Genomic DNA, 18729 nt, shown 5'->3' on the forward strand with positions numbered 1-18729 from the left:
AGGTTAGTTTTTGAATTTCATGTATATGAAATGATAGAACCATGGTCTTTTTAGAAGTCAGAAAACCTCTTATCAATATACTCACAAAAAGAGTTCTGGGAAAGCATGCACCCAAACAATAGACTGGGAATCTTCATTCCGCGAGGCAATGTTGCCTAGAAACTGCAGGCCACAGCGGAAAGCTAAGGATTTATAAAAAGTAAAAAAGATATAATTTAAAAATTTTTTGACACATTGAATAAACATATCTTAATAAAAAAAACCCACATTATAAACAAGAAGTTTCTGTTAACTTCTAACAAGTCTCTCACCTCAATGAAATTCTGGGCACAATGCAATGTACTCTAGATAAAATTAATTAACTTCTTAGAAAGACTGTAAATATAAACACAAATAAACCTTTAATTTATAATAAATATCACTGGATTACATGTTCCAATTAAGACAGGTACTCTTAGACTGGATTTTTTAAAATCTAACTTAATGCTATTTAAAATAAACATCTAAAATGTAAGAATATAGAAATACTGAAAGTTAAAGAATAGTAAAAAGATACATTAAGCAAATACCAGCCTATAAAGGAAGTCATATACCACTTAAAATTAGACATAATAGACATTAAGGCAAAAAGCATTACTGGAGATTGTTATTCATAGTCATTTCAGCACCCCCCCCTTCCCCCGCTCAGTCAGTGGAACATCCAACTCTTGATCTCAAGGTTGTGAGTTTGAGCCCCAAGTTGGGTGTAGAGATTACAAAAGAAAATAAACTTAAAAAAAAAAGTCATTTCAGAATGACTTAATTCACCTGAAAGATGTAACAATTTTAAATTGCAATCACCTAATAATATGACCTCAAATATATATATATATACACACATAAAAGAAAAACTGACAAAGGTAGAGAAGGAGAAAAATCCTCAATTAAATTTGGCAGTAGTTATACATCTTTCTGGGTAACTTATAAAACATGAAGACAAAAAATCAGTATATTTAAAGGATCTTAATAGCATTTAATAATAACCTAGTTGACATATTTAGAATATTTCACCAAATAAAACTGCAGAATATTGGACAAAATCCAGAATGCTGACAACACCCAGTGCTGGCATGGATGTAGAGCAATAAGAACGCTCATTCATGGCCAGTGGGAACACAGAAGGGTGCAGCCCACTCCGGAGGACAGTTTAGTTCAATGGTTTCTTACCAAACTAAACATACTCTTAATGTACAATCCAACAATCACAATCCTTGGTATTCACCCAAAGTAACTGAAAATGTATATACACACAAAACTCTGCACATTGTTTACAGCAGCTTTATTTGTAGTTGCCAAATGAAAGCAACCAAGATGTCCTTCTGTAGGTGAATAAACTATGGTCCCTGCAGACAATGAAATATTATTCAGCACTAAAAAGAAACGAGTCATCAAACCATGAACAGATATGGAGGAAACTTACACATTACCACACACATTACCAAATGAAAGAGGTCAATGAAAAGCCACATACTGTACTATTCCAACTATGATTTTCTGGAGAAGGCACAACTATGGTGACACTACAAAGATCCACAGTTGCCGGGGTAAGGGCAGGGATGGCGAAAGGCAGAGAACACAGAACGTGTAAGCCAGGAAAACTACTCTGTGCGGTATCATGATGGTGAATACAGGTCACTCACTGCATGTAGTTTTGTCCAAACTCATAAAATGTAAAACCCCATGAATGAACTATAATGTAAGCTATGGACTCTGGTAATAAAAATGTAACAAATGTAATAAAAGGCAGTCCCTGAACACAGGGGGTTGGGGTATGGACATGGTCACACAGTCAAAAATTCACATATGATTTCTGACTCCCCAAAAACTTAACTACGGATAACCTACCAGAAGATTTGCTGATAACCTAAACAGTTGATTAACACACGGTTTGTCCATTATATGTAGTGTATACTGTATTCTAATAAAGCTAGAGAAAATCGTAAGAAAGAGAAAATACATTTACAGTGCTGCTCTCTAACACATCAGTATATATGCGGAGCTGAGCAGTTCAAACCTACTGCACAGGGTCAGCTCTCCCTCTGGAGCCAGAGATTGACAGCAGGGGAAAGCTGTGCAGGTGTGGGGGCAGGAGATACATGAGAAATCTCCGTACCTTCTCACTGTTGCTGGGAACCTAAAACTGCTCTGAATAATCGTCTATTTAAAGAAAAGAAGAGTAACAGTACAACAGAACTGTTTAGTGACCAGAAAACAGACCTACATGCAATCCCCACCTTAGTGTGAGCCCATGCGAGTATCTGACCTTTGTGAAATCCAAGCTCTTCACCATAATACGTGGACAGTGCCTGTTTTGTTAGTACTATGGTAAGGATGACATGGGAACCCACCAACAGTGTTGAGCATCCAGGAGGGAACACAACACCTGGCCACCATACACAACAGGGACTGATAAATGCTGGTTTAAAAAGTCCAATTTCCAAATGTTACATGAAAACACATTTGTTCCTGTGGTCAGAGATTCTAAATAGACAACCTGAGTGCTTACTGTGTAAATCCTCATTGAGAATCCTACCTTTGAGATAGGTATTCTCATCCTCATTAGAGAGCACAGGAGACCAAGACCCACAGAGGTTATAGGGAACCTGACCAAAGTCACACAATTATAAAGTATCACAATTTTGGATTTATTCCTGTGATTGTATTAATCCAACATGGTAATCTCATGCTTAGCAGAATATCCCATCCCCTTGGTTATACATGAAGTTGATTGGTAAAAACAAAAAAATTTTTCAACTGCAAAATATGTAGTCTTTTTGAGGACATAAGGCAAAAAGTAAAACAATATTTCACCATATAATGGAGCAAAAGACAACTCTCAACACATTTTTAAAAACTGATATACATACAATGCTCATTTACTACATCACAATTATGTTTACATACAATTACTTGGGGAAAATAAGCCCCAAAAATGATTAGAAAAAAATCCCATTTAAAATTAGAAGACAGACCCTAAATAACCTATGGGGACAGAAAAGAAATCTCGATGGAAATATGGTATTTCACACCAAACATTAATGCAAATTCCAGAAACCAAAGCTTCTAGATGGAGCTACTATGGTATACACAAAGGAATATTTTTAGCTTTAAAATGCATACTTTGGAAAAGAAGAATGAAGAAAATAAATGAGCTAAGCATTTACTTCAAGAAACTACAAAAAGAATAATAACCCCAAAATAGTGAAGGAGGAAAATAAAAATTAAGAGCAAGAAATTATTAGAAGTGAATGCAGTCAATCAAAGAAAATATCAAGAAATCCACTATGTGACTCTTCAAAAAGCTCAAAACTGACTAATCTTTGGGAAAACTGATCAAAAAGGAGAGAAAGCACAAAGAACAAAGATATTAAATTTTCAGAAATGACAGAGACACTGCCATGGATCTTACAGACACCAAAAAAGATAGTCAGAAAATATTACAAATAACATTATGCCGCACTGTTTGAAAATTTAAATTAAATGAACAAAACTCTAGAATACAGCTAACAAAAACCACCTCTGTAAAATATTCAGGGAATGCCTGCAGAGTCTTATACCATTAAGATCATCAAACTGGCAGTCAGAAAATTTCCCACCAAAAAAATAATCCTAGACCCAAGCGGCTTTACTGCCCATTCACATTCCAGGAAGAAATAATTCCAATTTTACACAACTCTTGCAAAGAACAAGAGAGAAGACCCTCAAACCAAGGTGGGGAGGCTCGCGTAACAGTGATATCCGAGTCAGAATAAGCACAGCAGGAAAACAGAAGATAACAGAATGTAAAAAATACTAAGAATATATTTCAAAATGAATCCAGTCATACACAGCATGATAAAGCTGAACTTAGACCTGTACTGCAAGTTCATTTAATGTCACAAAGTCAAAATTTATAACTTACCACATGAACCTACAAAGGACAGAACCATATGATCATCTCAAATACAGCAGGGAACATATGTGATAAAATTCAACACCCTATTCATTATTTCAAACAACAAACAAAACAACTCCCAGCCACCAAAGACTACAAGGGGGCTTCTTTAACCTAAAAATGGGTATCCAACAAAAAAATCCACAGACACACATTATAATTAATAGTCAACTGGAGAGAGTTCCTTCTGAAAGGGAAGGAGACAGAGGTACCTGCTGTCACCATTTCTAGTCAACATTCTACTGAAAATCCAGGCAAGCAAGACAAAGGAAGGCCAAACACTGGGAAAGAGGCACTATCTATTTTTCTTCCATAGTTGATGTCATTTCTAATGTACGTGGAAAATATTTTTAAGTGGGTAAGTTTTTTGTTTGAATTAATAAGAGTCACAAAAGTTGCTGGATGCAAAGTCAGTATTAAAAAATGGGGCACCTGGATGGTTCATTCAGTTAAGTATCTCATTTTGGCTCAGATCATCATCTCAGGGTCCTGGGATCTCAGAGCCCCATGTTGGGCTCCCTGGTCAGCAGGCAGCCTGCTTTTCCCTCTTCCTCCTGCCCCTCCCCAACGTGTGCATGCTTGCTCTCTCTCAAATAAATAAAATCTTAAAAAAAAAATTAAAACGTCAATAATATTTCCATAGATATAGGGAACAAGCCCCTCCCCCCAAAAAAATCAAGAAGAGAGACCATGTATAAAAGCATGAAAATGTAACTAAAAGTGATGTACAATGCCACTAAGAAAAAAGAAATTCTAAAATTTGATTGAGTGAAGAATTACACCATGTTCACAGATTAAAGGAATTCATTTTTCTCTAGAGATTAAACGCAATCTGCGTCTCAATCCCAACAGGGTGTATATGTGTGTGTGCATGTGTATAATTTTACACATCAGAGGATGTGTATATGTTTCTGTGGGTGTCTGTGTAATTTGACAAGATGATTCTAAAATTTGTCACTGTACAAAGGGCAAATAGCTGAGACGCTGTTGAAAATCACTAGGTAAGAGAATGTGTTTTCACAGAACAGTAAGCAATTGTAGGTAACAGTGCGGTACTGGGGCAGGAAGAGATAAATAGACCAACAAAAGAGAAAAGAACAAGAAACAGATGAAAATCTAAATTGGCATGATTAACAACAGAGATACAACAACAGATTATTGAGTACAAGCGATGGTCTTTTCGAAAAATAACACTGGGACCACTGGGTACCAGTATGGAAAAATGGAAATTGGGATTCCTTCCTCACACAGCACAGAAAATTCAATTCCAAGTACTAACTTAAATGTAAAAATGTAAAAATAGAAAACAACCCCACAGAATAAGAAAGACATTTTAAACAAGATACAGAAAATTATACCAGAGAAAAACATTGACTAGAGTACACTAAAACTAAGAACATTTTTTTTTCTCAAAAGACATCATAAAGAGAGTTTAAAAAACACTAGCCTCAGAATAGAAGAGATAATGAACATGTAAGAGAAATACATAACTGCCACAGGATTTATATACAGATTAAGAGAGCCTTTTTATAAATCAGTCAAAAAGACAGACAAATCCAACAGAAAAATGGGGGAAAAGTTTGAAACAACACTTAATAAAGATATCCAAAAGGCAAAATATAGAAAGTGCTCAACGCCATGGGAAAACCACAAAATTCTACTACACACCACTGGACTGGCAAAAATCAGTCAGAAAGTAATCAAGCATTTGTGAGAATGAGGAGAACAAACAACAAGGGGGTCTCTCCAGTTCTGTGCATCCCAGAGATTCCGGGAGTTCTGAGGGCCAGCTGGGTTTACAAGGTTTCTGAGTGAACACCAGGTACTGGACAGAGCCTCAGAGCTCCTTGTAAAACCTCCATTGCCTGCTCTGCCAAAGTGAAGGTGGGCCCTTCCCCTGGTTCTCCTTTGTGCCCCCTAAGTTCAGCCTCCTCTGTCCGCAGAGGCCTCTGAGGGATGGGTGCTGGAGGAAGGGAGGCACCTGGTTCTGGGTGGCTCATCTGGCCAGGCTTCGGCAGCATGCCGATTAGCATGCGACTGATCAGCCCTTGCAGAGTGTGACACAACCAGAAGTATCCAGCAGCCAAAAACTTCCCCAGGACACTTCAAAGAAACTCCCCGTGAAGGACTTCCCCTGCACACCAGAGGGTAGATTTCCAGCAAGTTCCTCCAACACCACCTGTCAGAGACCTCTCTACCAGCCAGTGAGCTGAGACAATGCCCTCTCCAAGGAGGGCTGGATCTCAGACCTGCCGGGAGGGGAGTCTCTCCCTTGGACACCCATCTCAGCCCTAGGGGTCCTGGCTGCTCGACATATCAGCAATCCTGTGTTCTCTGGCATTCTCTGCACTTAATAGTCAATCCCTAGGTTTCTCAAACTCTTGTTATAGTCAGCAATTCTTTAGATTTTCTCTGTTCAAGTTATTTTGTGGTTGTCATCTCCTAGACATGCCCTCGCTGGTAGAGAGGATGGAGAGAAGGAAGGTGGGAGGGAGTAAGAGAGGGCAGAGTAGAAGCAAGAGAAGAGGGCATCAGGCATAGACCTTAGAACACAATGATTAGCTAAACAAGTCAGGATCAAGTCAGGTGGACAAGACTACGTATTTCACCAAAGAAAACACAATATAAAGAATTAAACTACACAGGCAACACCGAGGTGACACGGAGATTACAGCTGCAGGAAACAGCCACCAACCTTGGAAGTGAAGGCACAAATGGGAAGGTCAGGTTCTGAAAAATGGGAGCCAGCAAGGGCTGTGTGGGGCAAAAACCCATGCCTCGGCGGGAGGCGGCTGCCCAGCTCCTGCAGGGGCCTCGGAAGCACGGAGGATACTTCCAAGTGGGATTCGGGAAGGGCCCTGACCAACTGGTAACAGTACTCCCGGGATCACACAGGGAGGCTGGAAGCGGGGAGTAGCTGCTATTTTCCAAAAGAGACAGGAATGGGGGTGCAAGTCCCTAATTCCCTTCTCCTGCCCGCCAGCCTCCCACCAGCATCCTTTATTAGCTGAATCTAACAGAAAGCAAAGGACAGGTGGGTTTGTGGACTCCTGGCCCTGGCAACACAATAGAAAAACAGAGACAGAGGGGTGAGCTTGAACTGAATTGAGACAGCCTAAGAACCAAAACAGTATCTAGGATTAGGCAACCACTAACGTGATATGCACATGTGATTTACGTGGATTCTTATTCTAGCTTCGCAGTAAGGCAGACAGCATTATCTACGTTTCACAGATGAAGAAATGGAGGTACAGAGTAATTAAATAAATCACCCAAGGTCGACAGCTAGGGTGGCCCAGCCAAAGCTTGGAGCAGGCTGTATGCCCTCAAGTGAGCTCACATTCACACAATTCACATGGGCAGAGTGATGCTCATCGGTGAAATATTTAAAATACTTCTGTGCTTTGCAGTAACCAGACACGACCATGAATCCCTGCAGGCCCACCCCTGTCCCAGCCCCTTCCTCAGGACACACCCCATACCTAAAAGGCCACTGCCTGACGGAGCTTCAGCCTCCCAGGGCCATGCCCCAACTATGCCTGGCATGCATGCTGAGGTGTCAACACCCGCACCCTACTGTTTGCTCACTGGTTTTAAAGTGGTTCACATCGGGGCCAGGGCAGCCCATGCAGGCGGAATGGCATGTGATGAGATCGTGAGTGGAAAGGGACTGAGACACTTCTGGGGAACCAAATACCCACATGAGAACAGCATTAAGAACCGAGGGATGAGGTCAACAGGCGGTAGTAATAAAAGGGGTGGCTAACATTTGTTGGGTATTTACCAGGGGCTAGACACTGTGTTCTAACTGTGCGATCTCCTCTAATCCCCACGACAACCTTATGCGTTGGCTTTAATATTCCAGCCCTTTGACACAAGACCAAACCAAAGCTCTAAGATCACAAAGCTTGCCCCAGGGCCAAAGCAGCAGGACTGGCAAAAACAAGAGGTAGCTCTTCTCCCCACCAGGAATCCAAGTTGATCAGGGAAGGTAAAAATCAGGAGGAGCTGAAATGAAAAATTCTGCTCCACGAAAGGATTCCCACCAGGCAGCAACCACGAGGCAATTTTAAGAGCAGGGCACTCCCGACATCTTTCCATTTCTAGACCTCTGCTTTTCTGGAAGAGGGGCGGGTATGGTGGGCCTGCTGGTCCAGCCTCAGAGCTCTAGGCCCCCCAGCCTCAAGACTCTCCTGGGATGTGGCCTTCCCTTCACACCAGCCTAACCAGAGAATGGGCTGCTCCCCCAATACTTCCAAGGCAGAGGAACTGTGAAGATTAGGAAAGATAAGGTGAGTGATGTGCCTGTGATCTTCAGGTGTTCACAGTAACCCAGCAATCACTGGCTCAGGGAGCTGTGGAACTGTGGTCAACTACGGAAATTACTAAGAACACAAAGAAATACAAAGACAAGAAAATGATGAACAAGGACTCCAGCACAGAGTTAAGTTAACATTACAACCTACAAGAAGCAAAACACAGAACTGCAAGTACATGTTCATTCCCATACAGACAAATCCTGAAAAAAGACAAAAAAATCAAGTGTTCTTCTCAAGCAGCCTGCATATACATGGAAATTATTTTTCTCTCCATTTTTCTGAGTTTTTAAAAAGTATAATGAAATTATAGAAAATGCTTATAATGAAACTTTATACCTTCATTTTTAATCTGAAGTCACAATTTAAAATGACTATTTTTTTTTTACTATTTTAGAATATTAACACTCAAACCCTTGTAGATTTTAATTTAACACACACACACACAAAAGCCAACAATATAAGTTGGCTTGAAAGCTAACTGACCTAACAATCATTCAGGCAACTAAAAATTAGCACTCTGAATCAGAACACAATTCCAGGAAGGAAAAGGTTTAAAGATGTCCCAGCAGCAAGAAAAGAAAACTCCATACAAGTACTAATGACAGTTTACTTTTACCAAACAGCTTATCAAGTGATCTGTGTAAATACTGCAAATGTTACAAAGCCCCTCAAAAATCCCAACATTATTTTTACAGATTAGAAACGAATAAAGGCCAAAAACAACACCAATAATTCAATTAAAATAACTCATGCTTGTGTTTACATAAAATTTGATGAGCATAATATATTCGTCACACCACTGCAATTATTCTCTGAAAATAATACTCTAAATATTATTTTGACAATGTAATTACAGTTTTTACCTCAAGAATGGTAACAAAACGCTGGCACAGATACACTGCTAAAAATCCACCAAGAATAAGGTTCTCACAGAGAAACAGTCACAACACAATATGGGTGCTTTATTAAGAACCAGAATACTTTTTAAAAGGCTTGTATTAGGCTTGAACTAACATACTATAAATTTTTTCTAAGTTTCATTGTTGAATCCAAATTTCACTATGGAATTCCAAACAAACTCAGGAACACTGTTAACTGCCCTTTTCAAGACAAAAATGAGAAGTAAGATTTAACTTCCCTTCCCCTCCTCACCTCGGTAATATCCTTCCAACTCTGCCTACAAACACAGCTCATCTATGTAAAGCTGACACAACTGGAAAGTACAGACCTAAATCAGGGGAAAGGCGGCCCATTCTCATGGACTGGAAGACTCCATTATCAGTAAGATGGCAGTCTCCCCAGTGGATCTACAAATTCCACCAAATTGCTAGTATGCACAATATAGAAATAAATCTTAAAACTTAATAGCAGGGGTGCCTGGGTGGCTCAGTCAATGAAGCATCCGCCGTCAGCTCAGGTCATGATCTCCTGAGAGATCATGGTCCTGGGATCAAGTCCTGGATCAGGCTCCACATTCAGTGGGGAGTCTGTTTCTCCCTCTCTCTCTCTCTCTCTGCCTCTCCCCATGCTCACACACTCTCACTCTCTCTCTCAAATAAATAAATAAATAAATCTTAAAAAACAAAGCTCAACCAGAAAAAGATAAACAGCCCTACTAAAAACTGGGCAAAGAACTTGAAAAGGCATTTCCCCAAAGACAATTTACAAACGGCCAAAACAAGTACCTAAGATGTTCAGCATCATTAATCATGAGGAAAACACAAATCAAAACCACAATGAGATACCACTTCACAACCATCAGGTGACTATAACCCCCCAAAAAGGAAAACAAACACTGGCAAGGATGTGGAGATACTAGAATGCTGTACGTTGTTGGTAAAAATGTTAGAGTTCAGCTGCTGAGGAAAGCTGGGCATTTCCTTATCAACTTAAATAGAAAATTGACCCACAGCCATTCTACTGCTAGGTATATACCCCAAAGAACAGAAAGCCGATACTCCAATAAATATGTATACAGGCATGTGCAGAGCAGCGCTGTTCGAAACAGCTGAACAGTGGTGCCAGGGCCAAATGGTAGAAGCAACACAAATGTCCACCACTGATGAAACGAATAAACAAAATATGGTCTGTGCACACAATGTAGTAGTATTCAGTCATCTAGAAAAATGAAGCACTGATACGTGTGACAACATGTGTATACTCTGAAACACTCTGCTTTGTGTGAGAAGCCAGACAAGGAAGGTCCCTAATTCTGATTCCACTTATATGAGAAATCCAGAATTGGTAAATCCACAGGCAGAGAATGCAAGGGAGGGGAGAACAGAAAGCAGCTGCTCAGTGGGTAGAGGGTTTCCTTTTGGAGCCATGACAATATCTGCAATTAGACGTGGTGGCTGCATGACACTGCCAACACTCTCAATACCACTCTGCTGTTCACTTTAAAGTGGTTACTTGTATGCTGTGTGAATCTCATGTCAGTAAAAAATAGATTACTTAATTAAACTTAACACAACCGCATCTGCCAAAACTGCAAACTGTTCTGAACACACCAACACAACACAGGTGCATGAAGACGTGCCCGCTGGTCAGCGCGGATCAGTGAGAGGCCAGACCACCAACCACACAATCCATTTATCCGTCAATGACAAACTGGGTCATAAAAACTTTCAAAAATCAGCTCCTTTCAGTATTCTGTGAGGTCATGGACTTGCTTCAGTAAAGAGAAAAATCAATCCCGTGAAACAGTATTTATCAGATAAACACCACACAACCAACATGTCTTTCGTGGCTGATCTGGGATGGAGCAGAGCGGCCCATGGAGTCCAGGGAAGACAGGAGGGCACATTATGTGCTGACGGAAGGACGGGGAGCAGAGGGAAAGGGTAATTTCAGGAGAAAAGGCACTCAGTGGGCGCACGGGGATGGGGCTCAATGCGCCAGGGGAGGGCTGGCTTGCTCTGATGGCTCTTTAATCACAGCGTTCATGTAGTGCTTCCTCTTGGGTGTCTTATTTAGGAATACATCATTACCAGGGAAACCCACTCCTGCCCACCACAGTGCATCGGCGCTGCCAGCGACACACTATCCACCACATCAGTATTTTTCAGTAATTATAAAATGCAGTACATTCTGAACTCTCTTTCTGAATTACCATACCACACACAGTCTTCAAAAATAGCTGCTTTTCCATGGGACAGAGTGAAATCTGGATTTTTGCTGGTTTTTCTTCCCCCATTTGATCACTGAGGCTTCCGCTGTATCATAAAATGGAGCTACAAAAAGACCCTTAAACAGATATCAAAAATACTTTCCAACTAAGCCCTACACCCTGTTGGTTTCTTAACAATACCTGAGAAATTAGTGCTGTCCAAAAAAAAAAAAAAAAGTAGAGCAAACACTTAGTGTGGAAATTCTTAGACCATTTAATTAATTGAAAAGATAGTTAAAATTTCCCAAAGGAAGAACTCTAAAACAAGTAGAAAGACACAGGAATTTGAATAAAGGAGCTTTACATGAGAATGGTAAGGACCCACAGAATAGAAGGAAAATTAAACCAAACCGGGCAGCACCTCTGACACCTGAGGCAGCCCACAGTACTCGGAGCCTCTGCTTCTCCACCTGTGAAGAGACTGCCACCTCGAGTTCTCTACCTGCTTCCAACAGCAGCAGGTATAGCAACATGAAGGGCAGTAGGCCTCACTGTTCAGCCCGTTTCGGCACTGACAGATATGGAAATCAATCTGTAAATCAGATCATATTTTACAAACAGCTGGAGGCTTCTCCTTTAGAGGAAGCATTTGTTCGATTATTATTAAAAAGAATTCCTCTAACCCACAATCTAGTACATCTTATAAACTGGACATTTACAATAAGAGTTTATTATTAAATGACTGAGGTTTGCCCATAAGTATCTCAAATCACTGGAAAAAGAAACTGCAAGTTAAAATTCTGTTTTCTGTCATATTACAATAATAACCTGTCTGAAGGACAAGTATGGATGTTAATAGTTTAAGAACCAAAAATGTCCCAAAAAGTCTAGAAAAGCTTCCTGGTCTTCTAATTGAGAGGCTTCATTTTTCTGTTAATCCCTTATCAACAGCTATTAACAATGAGAACCTCCTTCCCCCTTGGTCACACCATATATTTAACTTACGTAACATACTGTCACTGCACCGTAAACACGCAGAGGCAAAGATTTTTCTGTCTGCTCTGGTGACCGTTCGGATCACACCCAGCACTGAGAACAGGCACGCCACATCCACACGTACCGAGAGACACTGAACGACTCTGCTCAGGCTGCCCTAACATGGCACCACAGACTGGGTGGCTTACACAGTGGGAATTTACTTTCTCAAATGTAAAGGCTAGAAGTCCAAGATCACAGTGTGGGCAAGGCTCACTCCTCTTAAGGCCCCTCTCCTGGGCTTGCAGACGGTGGTCCTGTCCCCATGTCCTCATGTCATCATCCCTCTGTACGTGTCGGTGTCCTGACCTCCTCTTCTTACAAGGACAGCAGGCATAATCTTAGGGCAAACCCATGTGACTCCACTTCACCTTATTTATCTCTTTAATGGCTTGGTCGCCAAATACAGTCACATTCTGAAGTGCTAGGGGTTGGGACTCTACCATATGGACTTGAGGAGAGTCAGGGGGTGCAATTCAGCCCACAGGAGAGCAAGGAAAGGAAGTTGTTGCAACTTTCTTTTATGATAATTCACTAACATCACTGAATAAGTGTCTCTGTATCATGAAATACAAATCATTTGCTTTAACTCAAAGTTGTGGTTTTTAAATCCTTTTCAAAAGTACAAATAACCCATGAATCATACTGCAAATTACCTGTCAACAGGGATTCCTGTTCCACCCGCAGTTCACGAAAAAGAAGAATCAAATCAACAGCAACGCCAATTGTATCCAAGTTCCTGTAAAACGTTTTTAAAAAAAGACAAAGTCAAACCCATTAATTTTCTTAAACCTGCATTTCAAATGATGATCCAGGGAATGGAGCTGTGACTTCTGGGTCACGGTGTGTGTGGTAAACAGAATCGTGGCCCCTTGAGCTGTCCACATCATAATCCGAAAGCCTGTGAATGTGTCACATCCCACAGCAAAGGGGACCTTAGGTCATCGGTAGATTCAGGATCTTGAGATGGGAAAATGACCTTGGACTAGCCAGGTGGGCCCACAACAGTGCCAAGCGTTCTTAAAAGAAGAAAACGAGAGGGGAGGATGTCAGAATCAGGGAAGGGGCTGTGAGCCCAGGAACGTAGGCAGCTTCTAGAAGCTTCTAGAAAAGGCCAGGAAATGGATTTTCCCCTAGAGCCTCCACAGGGAACTCAGCCATGTTGACCCATTCTAGCCTTCTGAATTCCCAAACTGAAAGATAACAAATCTGTGTTGTTTCACGCCACTAAGTGTTTGGTAATTCATCACAGCAGCAGGAAGAAAGTAATCCAGATTTGGGCAGAGGAAGCAGTGGTGCTGCTATAAACATCTGACCGTGTGGGAGTGGCTGGGGAAGCTGGCAGGAACCTGGTGGTGGGCAGGGGCTGGAAGAATAGTGAGCAGCACCTGAAACACTCTGATGCCTTTTCTGGCTGCCAGAGGCACGGTCCGTGAGGGCTCAGGATGAATCGAGGAACCTAGCACTAGGAAACGGGGAAAGGGGATCCTTTCCCCACAGGGGCAGAAGCTCAGCAAAATCATGAACTTGGGATATTCAGCTGAGCACATTTCCAAACCACACGCTGACGGTGTGATCATCTAATAAAATGCCAGGGGCAGAGGTAACAGAGATGAACAGGGAACCAGGTCTTGCTTCGGGGAATTCTCAGTCTAGCCAGACGGCAAAAGGTGCTAAAACTGAGACAGTCACTGGCAAGAAAGTGTGCTCCGCAGAGAAAGCCAAGGGGCTGGCTGGATAACCTTTTCCTGGTGCCCTGGAAGAATCAAAAGGTGATAGTGTTTAGTCCCATGGCAGGAGCGGCTCTTTGAAAAGATTAAGGTGTGACTCACTGCCCTCTGTAAGCTCGGCAGAACCCAGGAGTAAGAAGGGGTTATGGAGCAAAGCTCTGTGGAGGACCCTCTAGTCTAACGGTGGGAATTCCCATGACATACATGTGAGATTTACAAGGTTGCTGAAAATGTTTTACTGGTAGAAACTCTGCCAGCTTAGACAAATGCACAGAGGAAAGATGAAAATTTTTAAATTAAAAAAAAAAAAAGTATCAGACTCCCAAAGCCAGACTTCCAGGCAGGAAGTAAGCTGATGGTTCGAAGTACTCAGGTGAATACATGTGCTCCCTTCAGGAAAAAGGAAGGGTGGCTCTGAGGCCAGGGCCAAGGGCATAGCCGCAAGCCACAGACAATTCTTCCCAGGCCTTAAAACCGGAGATTTGCCCAACGTGATTCGGAAATTGCTTGGGATCAGTGATTCCTCTTCCCTTCAATTTTCTCCTCTTTCAAAGGATAATGTCTAAAATGGTTATCCTAGGCCTGCCCCCAAACTGCATTTGGGGAGCAGAGAACTTGTCCAGTTCCACAGGCACACAGACAAAGAGGAATTCTGTCCCAGATGGGAGCACATCCAGAGTCTGACCCCTAAGTAATTTAAACAACTGGATAATGAGATTTGGGACTTCTCGGCTGATGAGACTTAGATGAGATTCTGGACTTGAGCTGATGCTGTCGGGGTCAGAAATGTGGGGCCTCAAGAAGCAATGAATTCATCTTTGAATGACCTTTGAACACGCCACAGGTGGACCACGGTGAGGAACAACGGCCTTCCAAAAATGTCCACACCCACACACTACACCCTGGAACCTGTTAATACGCTATCTAACGTGGCCAAAGAGATGTGGTATGCTAAGAAATATATTTTGTGATCTTTGTCCTCCATTCCTGTCACAGAGCTCCTAAAACCCTTGGAATTTCTGGTGTGACAAGGCATCTTTTGTTTTTCACAACAAGCCCCTTTCAACATTTATGTTTATGCTGATATGTGGTTCTCACTGGGCCTCTAAGGTAGCTTCACATTGGAGTGTGGCTGCCAGAGGAACCAACCAAATGATTACGGAGCTGTAACATTCAACCCAAACCTCCAGACCTCTGGGGAGGAGAAGGATCTGGAGATTGAGTTCGATCACCCACAATGATTTTACCAATGAAGCCTGTGTGATGGAACCTCCATAAAAACCCCTACTAAATGACAAGTATGGAAAATTTCTGTGTGAGTTGGTGAACACATCAGTGCTAGGAGGATGGTGGCATGCCCAGGGGGGCATGGATGCTCTGTGGCTACCCACTTGTCCTGTGTGCCTCTTCTCCTTGGCTATCCCTAAGTTGTACCCTTTATAGTAAACTGGTAACAGTATGTAAACTGCTTCCCTGAGTTATGTGAGCCATTATATTGGGTGATCAAACCTGAGGGGTGTCATGGGAATCCCCAAATTTATAGCCAGCTAGGCAGGAATGTAGCTTGGGCACCTCGTTTGCATTTGATGTGGTGCTGTCTTATGGGACTGAGCTTTTTAAGTTACGGAATCTGATGTCTCTGACTCCAGGTGGGTGGTTGTCAGAATAGAACTGAATTGCTGGACATCCAGATGCTGCTGAATATCAAAATTGGTCAGAAAATATCATAAGAGACCTTTTAGATATGATTAAATTAATGGTTTTGAGATGGAGACATGATCCTAGCTTATCTGAGTAGGCATCATGTAATTCTGAGTCCTTATCAGAGGGATGCAGGATGGTCAGTCACAGTTACTGGAAGATGCTATGGTGTTGCTTTGAGCATGGGAGGATGGAGCTGTGAACCAAGAACATAGGCAGCATCTAGAAGACAGAAAAACAGAAGAATGGATTCTCTTTGAGAGACCCCAGAAGGAACTGGCCCTACTGGTAGGCTCACTTGAGCTCACTGAGACTAATTTTCAACTTCTAACTACAAAATAATAAATTTCTGTTGCTTGAAGCCACTAAGTTTGAAGCTATTTGTTATAGCAGCAAAGGAAACTAATATAGGTCCCTACCTTCACTTCTCAACATGAATCAGAATTAAGCCAAGATGTTCACTCCTTAAAGAACAAGACGGTCAGGGTTGGTGTGTCCACAGCAGGATCCTCTCTCCCTTCCCTAAGGCCAGGGAGTCAGAGAGCCACTGCTCCCTTGTTCTTTACTTATCAGGCTGGTAGGAAAAGTAGCTCAGTGCCTGCCTCCCAGAAAAGAAGCTGTACCACTTCTCCTGCTCTTGCCTCTACACCTGCATACAGAAGGCTACCAGGCCAATGCACCCACTGGCTATTTCTATATGGCCACATACTTTAAAAGAGAAAGAGAGAGAGAGAGAGAGAGAGAGACCGACCAAAGAAAAAAGAAAAGTATAATTTCACGACATGAAGATTTTATGAAATTCAAACTTCAATGTTCACAAAAAAAGCTGCCCTGGATCACAGACATGGGCATGCATTTACATATTCTCTGTGGCTGCCTTCACACTAGGACAGAACTTAGTGTTCTAAGTTCTTAGGGACAGAGTTCTCAAAGCCTAAACCATTCACCTGGTTCCTGACAGTAAAGCCACAGTGACCCCTACAATAGGGGTCATACTGATGTGAGGAGCTAACAGCTTTGGACAGTTTTGAGTACTTCCTGAAACTTCACAGGACTCAGAATATTTGCTTTGCGGTTATACCCCAGTCCATCTACAAAATATAACTCCAAGTCCACACATGGGCAGCACTCAGAAGATGTAAAGGGATCTAGGCCTGTGATCCCTTAGCATCACACCTTTTGATTAACTCCTTATTAACTTAAAATAAAGCACCAGAAAACTCCATAATGGCTGCAATCTGAATCCTGACAGGCTCAGAAATAAGTGACTGTTGTTAGAGTCAGCGTAGAATGTTTTGTGTTTCTAACTGGAAAAATGATTTTTCCAGGAGCTGATGTCCTACCTGGTTGGAATTTCCTGCTAAAAATCAACTGCGAATAACAATCTAGTCCTAGAAGTAAAGAGGCAGAAAAAGTAACGTCTTCATATGTTCGTTTTCGTTTCTCCCCAACCATGGCTGCACATGACACATATACCATGGCCACATAGAGTGCCTGCTTTGATGGCCCTGCTACAAGACAGCTGCTTTTTCATTCACCACAGTATTTATTCTTGCAAAGTTTGAATTTTTATAGTGTACATATTATTTTTACACTCAGAAAAAGAAATTAATTTCTAAGACAGTTATATCATCACCATACTTTTATTGCGCTATAGTTCCTGAGGAGCAGAAACACAGTTCCGGGGCAGACCAGGTGCACAGCACAGTAGGCAATCATGTAAGTGATCTCATTTCAAACGCCCGACAGCCCTGGGTGGGAGACACTGCTTGCGCTGACGTACAGAGGAGAAGACTGGTTCTCAGAAGGATTGAGGCCCTCATTCCAGGTCCCGTGGCTGCTCAAGGGACAGTCACACGCAACAGGGTTGGCAGGTGTCTTGGGGTAGTCACAGCACCACTCCTAACCTGAGATCTTGAGTCAGAGAGAATGTTCCCTGAATGAGGGACTATCAGACAAGTTCCTTAACCCGAGTCACGGTCTCTTCTTTTGTAAAAGTGGAAAAATAGCAGTATGCTATTTCTGGGATTTTTTCTACAAATAAAACAAGACACTGCAGTTAAGCCTTGGAGACAAAGCCCAGGGTGTAGGGCAAGCCCACCAAATGCCTGCCTTCTTCCCCACGAGGCTGGCAAGGCCCAAGGAGAACTCTTCCAGCCCACAGCCAGCGTTTCTGAGGCTTGCCTTTCCCTCCCCCATCACAGGAAAGGGACAAAACAAAGCAGCCTCTGCCCACCTTCTAGCACATGACTAGTTATGTTTTAAAATGTTAACTATTATTAGCAACATTATTACTGTTCCTATGCATTTACCTGCCAATGGACAGCAGGGTCCATTGAGTATTAAACAACCCTGGCATTCTTCCCCCCTCTCCTTTGATCTTAAAAATCTCATTCATCACATCAAAGCCTCAGGTATAAGACTGTCTAGGGAGCAAAGCGGGTCCCTCGAGTGACTTCTGGACCAGCCCAGCTTCACCCACCACAGCAGTGACAGAGAGGCCCGGAGGCTCTGTCTACGTTCAAGTCCAAGAAAGAAAGGCAAGCGTGCTCTCTGTGGCTTCTGACTTCATCTCAAGCGAAAATGTGTAATAAAAAGCAGATTCCATTAAATCAAAGAGGAAAGGTTCTCCATTCCGGGAGGGGAGAGCAATAAGCAAAACAAGAACGGTACCTGGAGATTCTCTCGTTCATCTTAACTTCTTTCAAAAATATGCATGTAATAAAACAGGTGGAAGGAGACCTTGCAACTCCACACGGTCTTCAGGAAATTTTAAATTAGGTCATCTGAGAAATCTACAAACCACGCTCCTTGTTCAAAGTAAACACAAGGGTAATTAATTAAAACACTAAAACTAATTAA

General features: G+C 42.0%; 1 protein-coding gene across 1 annotated transcript in view; it reads right to left on the reverse strand.

Annotated features, from left to right (window-relative positions):
• Positions 1-18729, reverse strand: part of ATXN10 (ataxin 10) — a 162101-nt gene that overhangs the window by 122494 nt on the left and 20878 nt on the right. Inside the window, exons 3-4 of the mRNA XM_055329051.1 lie at positions 13093-13175; positions 86-182 (exon numbers count right to left, since the gene is read on the reverse strand). Of these exons, the coding sequence (XP_055185026.1) occupies positions 86-182; positions 13093-13175 (180 nt within the window). The remainder of the gene's footprint in view (positions 1-85; positions 183-13092; positions 13176-18729) is intronic.

This window comes from Nyctereutes procyonoides, unplaced genomic scaffold (assembly GCF_905146905.1).
Source record: "Nyctereutes procyonoides isolate TBG_1078 unplaced genomic scaffold, NYPRO_anot_genome, whole genome shotgun sequence".
NCBI classification, from domain to species: Eukaryota; Metazoa; Chordata; class Mammalia; order Carnivora; family Canidae; genus Nyctereutes; species Nyctereutes procyonoides.